The sequence below is a fragment of the Accipiter gentilis genome, chromosome 9 (assembly GCF_929443795.1).
Source record: "Accipiter gentilis chromosome 9, bAccGen1.1, whole genome shotgun sequence".
NCBI classification, from domain to species: Eukaryota; Metazoa; Chordata; class Aves; order Accipitriformes; family Accipitridae; genus Astur; species Astur gentilis.
Window position 1 is genome coordinate 903,371 of NC_064888.1, and position 18,480 is coordinate 921,850.

General features: G+C 45.7%; 1 protein-coding gene across 2 annotated transcripts; it reads right to left on the reverse strand.

Moving 5' to 3' along the window:
• Positions 1-8,125: 8,125 nt before the first annotated feature.
• LPAR2 (lysophosphatidic acid receptor 2) lies at positions 8,126-18,184 on the reverse strand. Of its 2 annotated transcripts, none has more exons than XM_049810450.1 (3): positions 18,146-18,184; positions 13,027-13,769; positions 8,126-9,172 (listed from the first exon to the last, which is right to left on the reverse strand). In XM_049810450.1, the coding sequence occupies exons 2-3, from the start codon at positions 13,757-13,759 to the stop codon at positions 8,871-8,873; spliced, it is 1,035 nt and encodes a 344-aa protein (XP_049666407.1). In that variant the 5' UTR covers positions 13,760-13,769; positions 18,146-18,184; the 3' UTR covers positions 8,126-8,870. The 2 variants fall into 2 exon arrangements, with proteins under 2 accessions (XP_049666407.1, XP_049666406.1); XM_049810449.1 differs by lacking the exon at positions 18,146-18,184 and adding an exon at positions 17,997-18,090.
• Positions 18,185-18,480: the final 296 nt, after the last annotated feature.

Below are 18,480 nucleotides of genomic sequence, written 5' to 3' on the forward strand. Positions count from 1 at the left end.
CTCCTCTTCCCCCATTTAGCTTGTTCTCTCCCCCATAACACCACGTACCTCTTAAACCCACTGACATTTCCGGGCACCGCTACAATCATAATCAATACAGAGTCCTGGTCAGAAGTCTTAGCATACTGACATTCCTTGGGGGTGGGTGGGTGTAATTGTTACATTTATAAAAAAAAAAAGACAAAAATTTGTTACATTAGAAAATTTCCAAGAAACTTCTGGTATCAGTAAACACAAACACGCAAGTACTGAGCTCCCAGAAATCTGCTCGGCTCCACCCAGATAATGAAATCTTGTTTCCAGGCAGAGCATTACCATTCTCTTAGTATCAGTGCATTTATTGATTGAACTGACTAAAGCTTTAAATCAGGGGGGAACACAATAACCACAGTAACACTCTCAATCGACCTCATCTTGGCTCATTCACCTTTTTTTTTAATCACTGGGTGGTATTTGGACCAGAAGCAGCATTAATGCCCAGAAACAGAACAGCTTTTCACTGTTTTAAGTGTACATATGTCTCTGTGTGTGTATGGGTGTGTATATAGTCCCATTTACAGTTATCATGAAGCTTCAGTGCTCAAGCAACTCTGGCTTTGCATCTCTCTGGATTTGGTTCTATAGGGACAATGCCTGCATGGCCAAGCAGCGCTTTTGCTCATGCTAATACTTTCCACCATTACTACCACATCAGGGGATTGGCAGCAAACAGCAGCTTCTTTGTTAAAATTTCCAAATAGGAGTAATTCAAATTGAGCTCTAACATTCATGTATAATGAAAACCAAGATCTATTCTGGTTCCAGACCTCTATGTTTAGATGTTCTGCCTTTGTTACTTCAGGTAAAAAAATCTTAGCTAAAACTCCTGTGGAATAATACAGGAAGTGTCCTAAGCAAGGGACAACTTATTTGGAAAGGCATCAGAGCAGAAGCAGGGTGGGGGTGAAGACAGGAGAGACAGAGTAAGGCAGGGAAGAAAATGACAGTGACAGAGGAAACAGATAAACACTGCAAGTCCTGAGGTTGTGACTTGGCTCAGAACAACCAACCCCTCCTCCTTTGTTATGCTAGCTCACCAGTAAGCAATAATGACAGTGGTATTTAACCTGCAGCTTTAGATAGATTCTAGCACATCACTTTGTAGTGGAAAAGTTCTGCAGCATCCAGACACCTTCCATTTATTCCAACATAACACCACAGATCCAGGACCTTGATTTAGGCACATGCTTAGCTTTAGGAGCTACAAGTTCCCACTCAACTCAGTAAGACAGTGCCCTCCCACACATACACCTTTGTGACATTGAGAACACACATACAGGTTTTTTCTTTCAGGCTTTATTTGAAGCAGGTTCTTGCATAAAATGCTGGGGCCAAATCCAATTCTGAGTAACACCTCTTAAGACCCCAAAGGCAGCAAAACCTGGCTCCCTGCATTCACACTTGTCAGGTTTTCACAATGAGGGAACTAATTTTCCCATGTCACAGGGCTGAATGTTTATGACCCTGTGGCTCTGGGAATGCTGACTGATGAGATACAGAGCAAGCACCACTGAAGAAACGCTGTATTTCTCAGCGTTTTGCTAAAATGATTAATAAACCATCTTTTCTCATTCACAGGCTGACTATAGGGGGAAAGGGAGCTGGATTAAAAGATGACAAGAAATTAAATTGTCTTGCAAAAGTTCTTGCTGATGCAGCCAAGGGAACGGGGAGAGCTGTCTCCAGCTCTCTGATAAATGGCCCTGTGCACTTCGATTGGAAATGGACTGGGGTATAATTAGCAAGTGAATTCTCTCCTGTCAGCACAAAAAAAGGGGGTTGAGGGGGAAGAGTTCATTTTAAAACTGAAGCCAGGACTTCAGATGCCAACTGACAAGTTATAAACTGAGCTGGAAGCCCACAGAGCATAAACTCACAGGGAGTTACACCCCCACTGTAGTCTATGCCTTATCACTAGGCATTTCCATAGCAAGAGCTACAGCTCAAATAAGTGCTTGTGTTGTGATGGGATTAGATGAGCTGCTAGACCCATGATCCCTGCTTTGGCAAGGGAAGAGAGCAGCACACAGAAATGACAATCTCCCCAGCAAGAAGCTTGCATGCTCCGCAGCTGTAGTTCAGAGTTTACCTGGGCCAACAGACTTATTTGTCAATGCCTCTGCCCATAAGACATGTAAGTTATATGTACATGCATGAAGATACCTGCCCACTACACCTGCACGCTGTTCATATGGGCAGAAATTCTCACCTTGCTCTTGCATCTGTGACTATTGCTTGCTGTCAGTGTCCTGTAAGTCGGAACATATGAACTTGGTTTCACAGATCAGTCGGAGGCTTTGCTCGGCCCCAAAACTAACCGGGAAATTGTGGGAAACAGGCTCCACTGCCACAACTAACGTCACCCAACTCCTAGATTCACATATTGGTGACAGCATGGGTGGCACAGCCCCTCCATGGAGCATTGAGAGGTGCCAGTGAGAGCATTAAAAAGTGCCAATAGGATGATGGGAGCCTGTGCATCCCCCCTTCTCAGGGGAGAAGGGGACACAAAAAGTCAGAGAACGAGAACACACAGTGAAAAAGCTTGGCTTACATTGCCTCCCGGCGGACGAAGGCTACAGCACACCACACAACAGCTACCCCCATCCCCGCAGCAGCTGCCAAGGTTTTCCTGCCAGTAAGGGCACTCGTGAGCTACTTCCAACAAGAATCATACACTCACCATTTCAAAACACCACTTGTGGAGATCTCCCTAGGCTCTGGAGAGCTGCATCCCATCGTGTGCACAGTCACACTGTTCCTGACCTGTGCTTGTGGTTATTCATGCACATGTCCTGCAGCTTCAACCTCAAGTTGCTTACGTACCCCTTGGCTGCCGCTGCAACAGCCTCGGGAACATCAAGCACTGTTACAGCAGATGAAGATGACTACACGGTCCATGCCTCAGACCACATGCAGCACTGTGGTGACACATGTCTGGGATGCGCTGGCTTTGGCTTTCATATTTGTGAAGTGCCTCCTGGACTCACCATGATCTGTCAGGGTTTCCAAACACAGATGAGTTTGATTTGGGCTGTGAGCTAAGTCACTTCTTACAGCCAGATTAAGGAAATGGTACAATAAAACTGATCTGGCACTGAAAGCTGCATTACACTCGCAACAGTCCATACCAGAAAACATCAAGATACAAGGATGCATCTTTGATCTCTGACTATTTGTAATAAAAAGTGCAATTTCCCTGACAGCCAGAGAGAAAATAACAGAAAGTACCACTTCTGTGAAGGTCCCCAAGGCATGGGGACAGCAAGTAGAGAAAAGCAGCAGTGCCAAAAGCATTTCTGTTTCTCTGTCACCATACAGCACAGCAGCCAGTTAGCCATTGGTACCTCCAGATACCATGCTGCATTACTCCTACCAAGACAAAAGTGGGTCGTAAGTGCTAAAAATCAATCAGAGGCAGGAAGCACCAAATAAATAATTTTATGAAAAATTACTACCAAAGTGAAATCCAGCGTGCAAGCTCCTTTTACTTCCTGGTTGGTGGCACTGAAATCTAGATGAGCCCGTGATTATGAAACTTAGGAGGAAGATATTCTCCTGCTGCCTTTGGACATTCTTCCCCTGCAGTCCTCGGGACATCAAGGGTGTAATGGGGACACTGAAGCTTTAGAGACATCTACAGGCACATGCGAAAAACCTTTCTGAGAAATCCTGGGCACATTTTTTCCAGTTTGCATTCCTTGCTTTCAGTGAGCAGAGAAAAAACAGGAGAGTAAGACAGGTTCTCCCACGAAAAGGGTCAATGCAACTCAACCAAATGCTCCTTACCAGATGCAAGCCAAGCAGAAGTCAGCTCAATGCTCTCTGCCACCACTACAGAACAAACTGAGGTGAGATTTGTCAGGAAATGGGTGCAAACAACTAAAGAACAGTTATTTTCCCTGCTGGGAAATGCAGGGAAATCAGAGCCCCTCCTTACCTCTTCCTTCTTGTGCCTGCTGTATTCTCTGTAACAGTTACAGTGTAAGGACAACACCTGGTCAAGACCACCAGTTAGAAAAGAAGCATCTTCCAGAAAGTCCATCTGAAGCTGGACTCCAGACTTTCAGATGAGACACGGGTTCTTCTCACTTTTTCTCACAGAAGTTAACACTCACATATTGTGTGGGAGCAAGGACTTGTGAAACCCAACCTCTGCTGCTAAACATTGTGCTTTTTATAGAAAAGCTTTTCACAGAAATGCAGCGGGAAGTAATTACTACACCATCAGTGTGATCTTCAGTTACCTTGGCTACACACACGCCAATCCACTGCAGAGAGATACCAGGCTTCACTTCACAACTGCACTAATGTGTGTCCTAAGCCAAGAAGAACTTGCCCTATAAAAGCTTCTAGGTGCTCACTGTCTCCTTGCTGGCCTTCGGCGGGGGGGGGGGGGGGGGGGGGGGGGGAGCAATGCAAATATATGGGTAGGCTCCTAAACTATCTACCACCATTATGCAGACCACGGGCCCCAGGTGTCACACCAGTCACCCCTGCACATTAAAAATAAACTCCGAGTCATCATATTCCACTATTGCCCAAGACTTAGAAAAGCAGAACTGACTCCAAAAAGCTTAACTTCTGCATTGGCTACACTTACAGTCTAGCAGAAACTTTTGTGTCTCAGTAGGTCAGAGAGATGACAAACTGAAGTTTAAAAACAAAGAAAAACCCACCATACCCAGCTTCCCCTTATTAATCTCACTTTCCCCCTTATTCTGTCCTTCCCCTTCCTGCAGGTTGGGTTTGGGGTTTTCTTGGGGTTTGGGTGGGTTTTTTTTTCCTTCAACAAAATAAACTTTCAGAGTCCATCAGTCCCTACAGTATTAATCTCCAGTGCTACCCTCCCCAAAAAAACACACCAAAATCCATATTACTTTTGGCAGCAGCTTGCTTAAGGAATTCCAACCAGTCAGCAAGGCATGACCTCTCATTCCTGGAACCATACAGCCTATCTTTGATCAAGTTGTGTGTTCTCACTTGTCCCACATTTGATCCTTTTAAAATACTTCCTAGGTGTCTCTTCCTTCCTCCCACCCAACACACCCTAAGCCTAGAACAATCTCACATGCCTAAAAAAAACCCCAAAACACCCCCCCCCACACACCCCTCCCCTAATTTCAAGGAGATTTCCTCTTAAAAAAAGCTTGATGAAACCAGCAATGAACCTTGAAAGGCAATTTCACACTGTGATTTAGAAAAAAAAAGGCAGGGGGTCTTCTCAAACTGAGAAGAGGGGTATTGCCACATTTAAGCTAGACACACTATAGGTTATGGATCATGAATTAAAAACCAAGCTATCCCATAAACCTGGCAGCATCCAGCTCTGCATACAATGATGAAGTTATATTTAAAGTCTTCTAAGCAGCTTTGGAAAACGAACATGTAATCAGGTAACACCACACCCTTTTCTGCAGCATCTTGTTCAGAACACAAAACTGAGTGAAAAAGACACAGTGCAACGTGGTTCCTGCCTCCATGTAGCTGGGCAAGGCTTTTTGTTTCCAAATAAAACTAGAAAGTAAAGTCATTTGGAATACTGCACAGTCTAAACCCCTCTTTTTTGATATGTTTTATATACACCATTTATGTCTCCCCCTCGCCCTTCCCCCCCCCTTCACTGCTGGAAGGGCAGTTAAAATCCTCCTCCTATCTCTTCTGCCTCATTGATTCACCATTTCTTTTCAAATCTCACTGAAAACAGCACTTTCCAGGCTAGTTTCTATGACTCCTAATTTCTTGCTCTCTCATCTATTACAGCCAGCTGGAAACAACTAGAAATCTAAGGGTCCCAAGTCACTCAGGAAGAGAAATCTCACTGAAGAATTTCAGGCAACCTGCCTCCATTCCTGATGGGTGCCAGCCATCACTCGGAAACAAACTTCATTAAAGGTTTGGGACTTTTTTTTCCTCCTCCTTACAGTAATCAGTTGCTATTTACCTTTGTGAAATCCTGCATTTTGAAGACTGCTAGACTATAAGCTGCATTTGTACATTCAATTACCATTATTCAGCAGAGTCCATTTTTATACAAAAAGGGTTGACATCCTCCAGGGAGTCAGGATGTTCTGCCTGGTACAAACAGGTCAAGTTCTTGGTATACTTTCTATCAGAGTTGTATATGACAGTTCTTTAGTATTTACACTGGTTTGGCAGGATAAATTTAAATAAGCCATTTAAAATACTGGAAAAAAACCCATCAGATATGATCCCCTCTATATTGTGATCGTAAAGCATCAAGAGTCTGTTGTCAATGACTTAAAGTCAGCCTGTGTTGCGGGTACTTACAGGAAAGCGCCTGTCAGAGCGGGATCGCATTGCTGAAACGCAGCTCGACAAGCAGCCAGCAGAAGGCTGAGGTCAGGCTAGTTACCAGATCCCTCAGGGAAGAACGTGTACAGCTTATTAAAGACCCAACTGGGCTTAAAAGCCAATTGCAGTTCTTCTAGGAGCCAAGCGTCATCTCACCCACTACAAAGATTCATTCACACCCCAATGCAGTACAGTCAATTCTTTACACACAGCCCGGTTAAATCAGACTGGTATTAATCCACACTGAGACAATATGAACTTTCATATTTTCTCCTTCCCCCTTTGTTAATAAAAGAAAGGCAGAGCTTCACATGTATTTAATTGTAAAATTAGCTTTGCATGAAGTAGGATTCATGCACTTCCTGCTTTAGGGATGTTCAAGAAAGCAGAAAGAAAAGGTCTAAGTTTGTTCTGTCCTCCCAGTAACAGCTTTCCAGGTGTTCGCTATTACTGTCTTCCTCCAGCTACTGCTAATTCACCACCTGCTTCCACTGCAGTGTGTACCTGTATCCCAATAACAGTATTTGCCAGGGAAAGTAAAAAGAAGTCATCTTTGGCAATAAAAATAAAATTACACCTTCTCTTAGCCCTACCACCTGGTATGCTTTAATTGTGTGAAATTTCCCCAAACCAGCCAAGTCTGGTGTTTGCAAGCAATGGACCAAGGCTGTGGCCTTACTCCCTGCTCTGGCTGCAGATGGCTGGCTGAAAATTACTTCCTCCAGGTCTCTCCACGCTCTTTCTGGAGGCTATAACCCCTCCAGCCACACATGCACAATCCTGCAAGATACTCTCAAAGGCAACCTACCTAGAAGGCAGATCAGTAGCAGGGCCACTGCGCAGCAAGTCACAACGGATGCAAGCACACAGGCCAGTATCCCTCCCTTCCAGCACGACATTGCACAACTGGAGGATGTTACTTTTCCCAGGACTTCAGAGTGGGGACACAGTGGAAAAATCCCAAGTCTTTTCTAAAACCCAGGACAAAAATATTTATTCAAAAAGTCTCTGGGACACAGAGATGGGAACCATATTTCAAGACTGTTTTAGTCAATCCAGAAGACTGTCACCTTAACACTATCACTTCCTGACCATGTTCTGCAAGAAAAAGTCCAAACACACACATCTGAATAACAATGCCTCCAGTAAGTTGTCTTCTCTGCAAAGCCAACTGAGGTGATCAGTCAGGAAGCTGATCATCTGACAGAACAGGGCTGTTTTATTTAAAAAAAAACACAAAACAAAAACCAAAAAACCCAAAATTATAAATTTAGACAATATTCCAAAACCTGCCTTCTGTTAGCCTCTCCCTGCTCTCACAGAAGCCCATGGTGAACAATTAACTCTCAATTTTGGACTGTCACAGGCACATTCACACTGTTAAAGTTTAATAGCGTGAAGGAAACCTGGAGAAGTGTTTACAGTTTCTCAGCCACGAATATTCTTCCGCCAGCAGAGCGTCTGCTCTCCAGTCTGCCCTCGCAATCAAGAGTGACAGTTTACACTGCATGTCAGATGCAGCCAATGAACTTACTCAGAAAACTAGATCCTCTGTGCACTAATATTAATTAATATTGCTAATTTCTTATGGTGGTTTGCTGAGAGAAAGACTACATTTGAACAGACTATTAACACATTATTTGGGCAGTTGAGTATTAAGGTACAAACTGCACATTAAAACCCAAGGCAAAAATGGCAATTGCCTTGGAATCCAACCTAAAGGGTTGTCCCAAAGGGCTTTCAGTGAGTAGAAAGATGGTTTAATGGGAACATGACTCACTCCACATTTATGAATAGGCAATGAACTTGTGAATACCACATGGTATCACTTAGCAGAACACAAACACAACTGCAGTGAGTTACAGCACCACTCTCCATTTTAGGAAAGAATTAGGTGCTCCTAAGACATCCTCCAAAAGCCCAGAATACTTTGAAATTCAGTAACGGACACTTAGGAAAGCAGGAATCTGTTTCTCAGGAAACAATTCAAACAGATTCCTCTCGGAAGAAGCCTTAAGAAGAATATCATTTCTGAAGCAGGTGGAACACGACCTGAATAAGACTCTCTGGGGAAACACTAAGCAGCTCTGTTTAGGAAGCAACACATAAAGCTGAAGAGCTTTGGCTCTTTGGAGTACGCTACCACTGGAATGACTATTTCTGAAGGCAGTAATACTGAAGTACCAAGAAAATACTTTGCTCACTGAGAGATCACACGAGATTCTTGTTGCACATAGCATACTTCTAGATGCTGCTAAATTAAATCAACTTTGCATTAGAAATAGCAGTCTTTAATAAGAATACTACTCAAAGTATGTTTGTCCTAAATAATGCACCATCCAGCAGTTCCTTAAAAGCACCTTGTCCTTTATCGATGACAAGTTTCTATAGAAATATTTATGCTTGAGCACATAAAAGAAGTCTCTACTGCTTTAGAAGCAGGTCGCTCTTAGCCTCTGCTCTTTTGCTCAGAAAGCAGCCACTGTTCAGCACCATGCTCATCTCTGATCAAAGAGCTAAATAGAGGAATCCACAGTAAAGTGCCCGTTCTGAGAAAGTGTTCTGCGGTCTGTGGTGTTTAGCTTCACCACTGTGGGGGTGTATTTGGAATTCCTATAACACACAAAGCAGAGGATCCTCCGGAAGGTGCTACGCATCTCGTTGTCCCTGTAAGAGTAGACAATAGCGTTTATCAACGAATTGATCTCTGCCAGCAAAAGGACGTATTTCTCCACCGCTAGAACATTGCAGCTCTTGCAGCCCAAGCCATCCAGGAGGAGCACAACTTGTCCTGGAGTCCAACAGATAACAAAAGCACCTGGGGAGAGAAGAACCTCTGTTAGAGAAAAAGCAGGTTCCTGGCCCTGCCCAGTCATTCACCATAAAGATGTTCAGTGCAATCACTAGTGGTTTATCTCATGAAAAAAGTTAAATAGGGACAAAAAAACCCCACTAGATTCACTATATTTTTGCTTTGGAGGAAGACCAAGGATTCAATCAGCAAATACTAAAAATGGATGCATTGGCTTTCCCCTCCACCTTCCCCATCCCTTTCACTCAGAACAACACTTCCAAGTACTTTCACTTACCTCCTCTTGTCCTCATCATTACATTTACAGAGTGAAGATAAAGTCTCCACATTTCCTATTTACGTGCCACTCCCTCCAAAAAGGTAAGCAGGTCATAAAATTAGGGAAGAGCCAGAGTGATACATCTTGACCAAAATAATCTCCACTGTCCATATGGTTTATGGGGGCTTTAACAGCATGAGTTTAGAAGAGTCCTGGTCAACACCTGGGGCACTCCAATGAAGTCTCTCTCACACAGCTATATGCTGAGCAGAAAATAGCCAAGCAATGGGCTGGCCAACACCAGGACTGAGCTGGACAAACTCCACCACTGATTCAGTCGGGCTGATACTATGTTCTTGCCACCACCTGCAAAGCTCTTTGGCAAAAGGGTAATTGCTGTTTTGCATGACGGAGTGGGAGGTGCCTGTGGCTCCTAAAGCCCTTTTTGCGGTCATGATTTTAAGGCTGACGTAAATGGAGCACTCGCCCATCAGTGCTCCTGGAAGTCATACATAAGGTTGTATCTTAAAGCACAGGAACTGCACCCTGCTGTGCCTTCTGGGAAAGGGTGGAAAAGAACAAGACTTTCTGGGAACTTTGCAACTACACCCTTTACTGAAAAACATCTGTCAGGAAAGAACAACAGCCAGAGGAGCTGCACCAAAACCGAAAGGCTGAATTTAAAGCTGTTATTGAGTGAAATGCTGCACTGGTGAAAAGTCCAAGGAACACTTGGGAGGGATCTCCAGGGTTTCTGGGAGCCTTCCCAGCCAATTTCAGGCCACTGCATCAGGTAACCCTTTTTATTTAAGCGAGTCACGCTCCCAGAAGGTCATCACAGCAGCCACGCATCTGGGCCAGGCAGCTTTCCCCACACTTGCAGACATGACATTACCCCCTTTAAATTTAGCAAATATACAAAATAGATTCCTGGTTGTCATGAAGGAATGTCCAATACTTCTATCTTGAGTGAACCTGCAGGAACGGGACCTCCTTGTTTAGTGATGCAACGTTTTTTTAAGCCAGGTTTTCATCATCCACAAGGCAAGCCAGATTCTCTAAATAGTGGCTCCCAGCAGCACTAAGTAAAGCCAGAGAAAGAGTAAAGATGAGAGGGGGAAAAACGAAAAGAGGTACGTAAAAAGTCTGGGGCCTTCACCTGCAAATCCAGCTGATTTCCTTGCTCCCTAATGGAAGCTAAAGTATTCAGAAGGAAGCCTGAACTCCTAATAATCTAACACAGCATGGTCACTAACAACTCTGCCCTGTGGTTTGATCATCATCGCATCCTGAGTCACTCAACTGGTCTGTGGGAAAATTTGCTCCTAGTTCCCAGATGTACCTTGGACTTATTACTGGTTTCCAGGTCAGCTCCTAGACCTGTTCTTAATGCCCAGGACCTGCAGGATTATCAACCGCTGCTACCTTGCCTTGCAATGAAGTGGCACACATAGGCAGCCCCTACCGCACCCTCGACTTCCTCACACGCTCACCAACAGCTACACCCTCTGATGCATAAGGCGCAAAGTATTCCTCTGTGCAGAGTCCAAGTTTGCAGAAGGCTGGGGAATGAGAGGGTGGAGAAAGAATTACACCAGGGCTTTCACAGGGAGGGGAAAAAAACCCTCTGCAGTCTCAACTTTCTGTACGCTGAATGCAAACAGAAAGGTATTTTCCCCAGAGTTGAGCAATTCTCTCCCTTGTTCCCTCCTGTGCAAGGGACCCGTACAGAACCGACTGCTGCTTCTGTCTGACACTGCTCTGCAGAGGAAGGGAAAAACTCTTTGGTTACAAGAGTCCCAAAGGCCTGATGTATTCCTGAGTCTCCCTCAACTTTCCACATTAGGTTTCCTCCCCACTCTGTCCTCAGACACCAGTCCCAACTCGCCGTGAAACCACAGCAGCTCTTCTGAGCCATCTCTGGCCCAAGCTTTTTCCTCACTCAAGGCAGAAGACAAAGGCAGACAGGCCAAGCCAGAAGGGGGGAACATCAAGAGGAAAGGGATCTCCCAAAACAAGGTGATGCACCAAGGGTTAATTGCTTGTTCCTTCTTGGCTGGCATGCCCATCCAGCCAGCCCTCTTCCAGTTGATATTGCGAAGCCCCATAAAATTAAACAGTCCTGCTGACACCACAGGGTGACCCTCTGATACTGTTTGGGAAGGAAGGGGGAACAAAACAACTTCTCTCCACTGTGGACTGTGTAAAATATATGAAGTGAATCATTCTGACCCTCTGTGCAGCATCTGATCAGCTCCAAGGCAGTAATGAACTCCCAGCTGCATACAAGAGATGGAGAGATTGCGAGGCAGGGAAGACGACATCACAGGAAAGGCAGGAACAGGCAGAAAACTCCAGTTTCGATGCTCACAAGTTGCAACAGGACCCGGCAAGCCGGCATGCCCCCGAGCAGGGACACACCAAGCAGCCCGACAGCCCCCCCACACTGCTCCCACCCTGCTCCCCTCCCCTGCTGAGCCCTGCTTTGCCAGCGGGAGTTCACAAGGGAGTAGTCTTTGTTTGCAGCTACAAGGTTTTCCTGACGGAGCAAATTCTGCGCTTATCAGGGAAGATTTGCAAGCAAGGGGTTGTGACCGTAGGCCCAGAGTCGAGCTGGGTTGCGGAAGATCTGAGCGCATTGATTTATTTCACTTTAAAGAAAGGTTGTTAGACCATTAAAGCACAAGGCAAAAAAAACAGATTAAAGAAATCATGGAGTCATAAGCTGTTGAAAGCACAATACAGGCACCAGCCTCCGCTGTTAGATGCACAGCACTGGGCAGAACAGCACATATCCAAAGAAAGTTAGATATCCTGCAGAGGCAGAGCCTGAGCGCCAACCACTTCCAGTCACTGATCTGCTCTTATTTGCACTACAGACTGCAGATGCAGACAGACTGACAGGCAGTTAGCACTCTGCTGGAGATCCCAAGCTCACGAGAGCAGCTCGAACTAAGAGAGTTCCCAGGGATGTATTTACCCAAGCAGATTGAGACCTTGTACTGAGCCGCTCCAAAAAAAAAATCTGAACAGAGTTCAGTGCTTTGTTCCAGTAAACAGTAAGGAATTTGGATGCAACTCACTCATTCTCTTTTCCCATCACCTTGTAATATCCACCCCAAGCCTCTCTCCATCCTTTAATAAAGGATGAACTAAGTGCTGTTTCTTGATGAAGGCCTGATGATAGCTCCTAATTCCATTCTACCCTTCTATGGGGGAAGCATACTAGGAGTTAAGCACATAGAAGAGCTGCTTTTGTGCCCAAAGCACCTGCACTTAAAGCAGTCAGATATACCAAGTTCCTCTGCTAACCAGAGGAGCAGCCACATCAGAGAGCAAGAGATTCAGGAGCTTGCCCTCCCCTCTGTCTGCCAGGCTGCTCCCATTACAGCTCACACAGAATTCATGCAGAGTCCTGACACCATCGAGTTCCTCAGCAGCCAGACCAAACCATCACCCCAGCAGCTTCAGAGACCAGAGAAGCAGAATGTCACTTCCCAATCTTCCATGTTGTCCTGAGCACATTCACCTCACCAACCCCACACAACCCAGGATGGAGGATCAAAGCGTCATTTAGATTGACTACAGCAAGTGGACTTACTTAGGATAATAGTGACGGTCTTGACAAGGCTGATCATGGTCTCCTTGTAGCGGGGGTGGAAGCTAGTGTGCTTGGACATACGTGTCATCTTCCTCTTGACATAGATGAAGATGTGTGTGTACACAACCACCATGATCAGGAAGATGACCAGGTTGGAGATGGCCCAGAAGGTCAGGTAGCTCCTGCTGTAGAGCGGTGCCATGCTGGAGCACTTCTCCAGAGCGCAGAGACAGTGCCAGCCATAGGAAGGGATGAGCCCCAGGAGCAGAGCCGTGACCCAGATACAGAAGATGAGGATCATCACACGCTGGTTGGACATTTTGCTGTGTAACTGCATAGTAAAAACAGTCTGGTGCCTTTCTACAGCGATCGCCAACAAGTTCACCACAGAGGCTGTCAAGCTGGTGTCCAGCAGGCTCTGACGAATGAACCAGGTCTTCAGGGAGAGCTCTGCTGTCCTAGGTCCCGTGTGGAACATGAGAAACATGTATGCAATGCCAGCAAAGAGGTCAGCAGCTGCCAAGTTCCCCAGCAGGTAGTAGATGGGGTAGTGGAAACGCCGGTTGATGATGATAGCAGTGATGACCAGCAGGTTGGTCAGGAGCACAATGACACTCACTGTCAGGCCCAGGGCAACTACCAGGACATCCTTCGTTCTCCAGTATGTAGTCAGCTCTTTGCGGCTGTTGTTGTAGAAGAACCCCACAGTCTCATTGTAAAAACAGTGCTTCATTGCTGCTGTCCTAAAGAGGGACGAGAGTATCGTTAGCTCGTTTTGCCCGCACACACACATACAACTATTACAAGCCAGGGAGATGCTGAGCATTACGATAATGCCTTTGACACAGATGGAAGCAGGGAGGAGCTTGAAACACAGGAACAACCACACAAGCAACAGAAAACCACTTCTGTATTCGAGACAGAGCTACACATCTCACAGGCCAAGTCCTCATCTGTCCTCAAAGCCATATTGAGGATGCAGCAAAACCTTGAACATTCATGGGAAGAGATAAGGTTTGCCAGATCTGATAAGAGATTCTCCCTGTCCTGCCCACGCAGCTTCATGGGGATGACAGACAAAACTATTTCTGTTGTCCCAGATGTCCTACTTCAAAAATGTAAAAACAAAGCAGCAGCAAAGAAGGTTTATCAGTCAATCACTAAACAACACTCTGATGAAGACTCTGAGCCTCTGCAGCTGTTGCAGTCCCCAGGACTCCTGCTTCTGGTTCAGTGAGCACACATATCTCATCTTTCCTGGGTAGTTTTATTGCTTAAAGGCTAACGTAATGCACAGCTGCTTCCGAACACTGCTCTATGCGCAGCGCTTGCCGATCCTTCCAAAACAGGTGAGTACTTCCCAAACTTTGCTGAGAGGCAAAGAGCTCGGCAGAAACAAGCTCCTTGGCCCTGAAAAGTAAACAGTAGCAAGAAGTCAGCACATACAACTGTGGGGCTGGATCTCTGGAAGAGCCAGATCATCTGGAACCCCTGCAGCACTTCCAGACTACACAACAGTGTGTGGGGTCAGCACCCACAGTATCAACTTCAGAGTATCACCCAGTAAGTCACCTGTGCAACAAGGCAGGTAACTCCCTTCTTCCCTTCCAGGTCTGGAAGAAGACTGCAATTCAAAACTCATTGAAGTCAGTGGAAAAACTTGATAGGAAAAGATGTTTAAGTCTCAAGAAGGACTTTTCACATTTCTTTTGACACACTCAGCATTTCTGGGAGCAAGACCAGACAAGCCAGTCATCTGGATCATAATGTTAAGCATTAATTTTCAAAGCCCATATACCTCTGGTAATCTAACATCCTGTCCTGTGGACAGCCAAACATGAAGCAGCAGGTTAAGTTAAAGGATGTTTTACCTTACAGAGTCAGAATTTAAACCCAGTAACTGAGCAGGTGTTAGCTGTGCTACTTGTCCATAAAAAAATGAAAACATGAAAAGATACAGCACCATGAACAAACCCAAGGGATGAGCAGAAGCCCGATCATCACACCCCACAGCAGATGTTCATGTTCCTTTCCTAACCAAGAGCTTGGAAATCTCAAGTCAGGGCTGGCTGTGGTTTCCACTTGGATGGGCAAACCCAGTTTGGAGCCTCCTTCCTTGTGGCATTGAGGTGCTGAAAAGTGACACAGTTTTTCCTTACCCTGGTGTGTTCCACACATGAAGTCACTGGTTCTCCCTGTCCTCTCATGAGCTCAACTATCACCCTTATTTTAGAGAAAGCATAACACAGACCACACAGCAAGAGCACCATCCTCTTCAGACAGGGAGAAAACCCAAAGTGCCCGACTCGCAATTCACTTTAATCACCCCCGAAACCAAAACACAGCTCAGGGGCTCTAATTAGTTGCATGTTCCTCCACTCTCTAGGCAGCAGAGTTTTCTGGGACACTTCAGCAGGAGCTCTCAGCATAGCAGCAAGGTTGCTGTTAGTAACAGGGAGGAGATATCTTTGCAGGCAGGCCAGTTTGTTATCACCTGCACCGCACCTACCTCTGCCTGCACACATGCCAAGTTGTGCAAACAAGATGGCCGAGCCAGGAAAACCCTATCATACCTGCAGCTGAACTTTTGATCTCCGCTGCCATAATGGGCTCTGTATCGGCCTGCTTCAGCATATGGCTGTCTTTACCATAAAGTGAGAAAGCTACACAACTGAACTAATTCACTTTAAAGTCTGCTGAATAGGGAAATACTATTTTTACAAATATTGGTGAGGAAAAAAGGACAAGGAGGCAGAAGAGGAATCAACCTGCCCCAGGGGATGGAGTCATGGGCTAGTACTACATTAACAAGTCCATCTTTCCTTTCTTTTCAGGTCATGGGATGTTTGCAGATCTCAAGCTGTAGAGCTGTTCAGGAGTCATGCAGTCCATACGCAGTGCAGAGGATGAAGGCAACCAAGTGGGATCTGCAGAGATACCATGTGGTGACTTGGCAGGTAACTTGAGAGTATTTTGGCTCAAACAGGGGAAAGCAACAGAAGAACAAGGGAGGAGAGCCTAGGAACAGGACAAAGGCAACCACTGTGAATCACAGGCAGGTGGGTGACCACCTTCATTGGGTGTATCTGGGGAGGCACCAAATCAAAGGCTAGGCCATTCTTAAGCAAAAGAGTTTCCTCTAAACATTTCTGAAAGCTTTAATCCCAAACAAAAAAGGAAATTACTGCTCAAGTGAGGTAAGTCACTTCACCTTTTTAAGACTACACATGTGGATGCTCAGGGAAGAAAGGGAGAAAGAAATGAAAGCGGTATCAGGGTTTGGAGAACACTGTCCAGCCACATGAACAAGCCAGTTTCAAATGCCATTTAATCCCATTCACATTTTTGCTGTGGCAAATTATGAGTAGCATAAGTGTTGTTGTGTCCCGTCCCGTCCCCCCCCCCCCCCCCAGTTATAAAAGTTTAACTGATACAATGAAGATCATAACAGAACAAGGCACTTCCCTGTGCACAGTGTAGCACAAAGACAGCTCACACTACACTTCAGTTTTTCAGGAACATTAAAATACCACAGTGAAATAACATGTTGATGGATCTAGGTCTTAATCTCAGTAATTTTTGAGTTGACACAAAGACAAATTTAATCCAGATAAGACTAGCTTTAAAATTGCCACTAAGTTATGCAGACCAATCTTATTTTGTTGCAAATTTTAAAGATCCCACAGCTATGACAGGCCCTATAAACTTCCTCCTGGCAAATTAGGAACTTTTTTCAAAGCATTATACAAGTGCTGGTTCAATGGTATGTTTACTGGGGGAGGGGATTAGAGCTGTGCAAACCCACAAAGGAGCTGTGTTCTGCATGTGTAATACTCAAATCTAGAGAAACAGCCCCTCAGCATTAATCCTAATGACAATGCCTGAAATGCTTCTTTAAGCAAGACCCAGTTAGAGCGCAGGGAGAAGCTTGAGAGTTGCAAATCCCTCTGCAATGTGCGTAGGTTACAAACTAAATCTGTGCAATACTGTGAGCTGGGTGGGGTCCAGGAGGGACTGACAGGTTAATGCTTGTGACTGGTTCTGGGAGTTGTGTGCCATTTCACCGCTACCCTGCAATTAGAAAACTGACCTTGGAGCTTGGCATCAAGGGCAGACAATGCCACAAGTCAAAATTTAACAGGCAGTGCTGGGGGAAGAGGAACACCCTGCCCATAGCAGCAAGCAGATAGAAAGTCAGGCTGGTGCCATGATGCACAAAGGAGCTGGATGAGTCTATTGTTCAGTGTCCGAGCAACCCCCTTCTATGGCCTTACACTCCTCAGCAGGATCTTACAAGATTTTTCCTTACTAGCATTGTTTACTCGGTAAAACAAGACTCTAGTTACGTGCTGCAACAATTCAGCAGCCCCTTTCCTTGAGCAATACGCAAACACAGCCTCTTCTCTAATCACACTACCTCAAACTCTGCTCAAGTCTCCCCCCTTAAAATCGAGTACAGCTTTTGCAGTTTGGTAGGAAGCAACCACCACACAAAATGAGCGCAGAACGCATCTTTTCTCCTTGCCAGCGTTATCCATGCGCATACACCGGCTCCCTTCTTACTCAGTTAATTACCACCCTAGGTTCACGGTAAGTTCAGAGTCCTTTTACACAGAAAGTAAAGGTGTAAGTGTCCTCCCTTCTCCATTTCCTCTTGCTGGCAAAAGTGGAAAATGCTAGTCAGCTCCTTGAGATCTGGGAAGACATTCAACACTTGTTAACAAACCGACAGCCAGCCTAGTGTGGAAGTGAACAGAGATGAATGGCTGAATTTATGCTCCCACTAATAACCACAATCAGCGTTGATGAAGACAGAACAATGGATCTATGAAGGCTCACGGGGACTCGAATCCAACCTGTTTTGCCCATGTCCACTGCACACGGATTTACGTGGCCAAACATTCAAGCCACTGCTATATTTTTAAGCCATAAACAGTACAAGCTTTTACTCCAAAGAATAGCGTTCTTACCTGAAAGCACAACCACCGCATCCAAACTTGACATTTAGCATTGGTCTCCCCACCACAGGAAACCAGAGCAGCTATCCAGCAAGGAGATCCCCATCTCTGGAGGGCAGAGGTGCTTTCCAAGCAAGGGGGGAAAAGGCGAAGTGCCTTACAGGAAAGTTTCAGACAAGCATTACAGCCTCAGGGTCCATCACGGACCGCTCCGAAACACTGGCTCCTGGGAGGCAAGTTTGCAAGAGCTCCGATGAGCCCGTCCCTCCTTGGGTCCTCCCCTAGGCGGGTCCTTCCAGGAGACCCAGGAGCTGTAACCCGAATCCTTGCCGCCTTCATGGAGGCCAAAGCCACTTTCCAAGCACCTCCGGTTCTGGCTGGAACGAGTTAGCTCCGATCCGCCAGCATCACCCTCGTGGACCGTTCCTGCCGGCAAGGTGCTGCTCTGTGGGAACTGGTACCCTCTGGTCCCAACGCTCCCGCCGCACCGGTTTGC

What these genes read in the sequence shown, in the direction of transcription:
- LPAR2 (XM_049810449.1), bottom strand. Translation starts at nt 18,037, where the DNA reads ATGCTAAATGTCAAGTTTGGATGCGGTGGTTGTGCTTTCAG. An exon ending in TGCGGTGGTTGTGCTTTCAG is followed by an intron (nt 13,770 to 17,996) that starts GTAAGAACGCTA and finishes GTCCCTCTTTAG; the next exon opens with GACAGCAGCAATGAAGCACT. An exon ending in GACCGTCACTATTATCCTAA is followed by an intron (nt 9,173 to 13,026) that starts GTAAGTCCACTT and finishes TTCTCTCCCCAG; the next exon opens with GTGCTTTTGTTATCTGTTGG.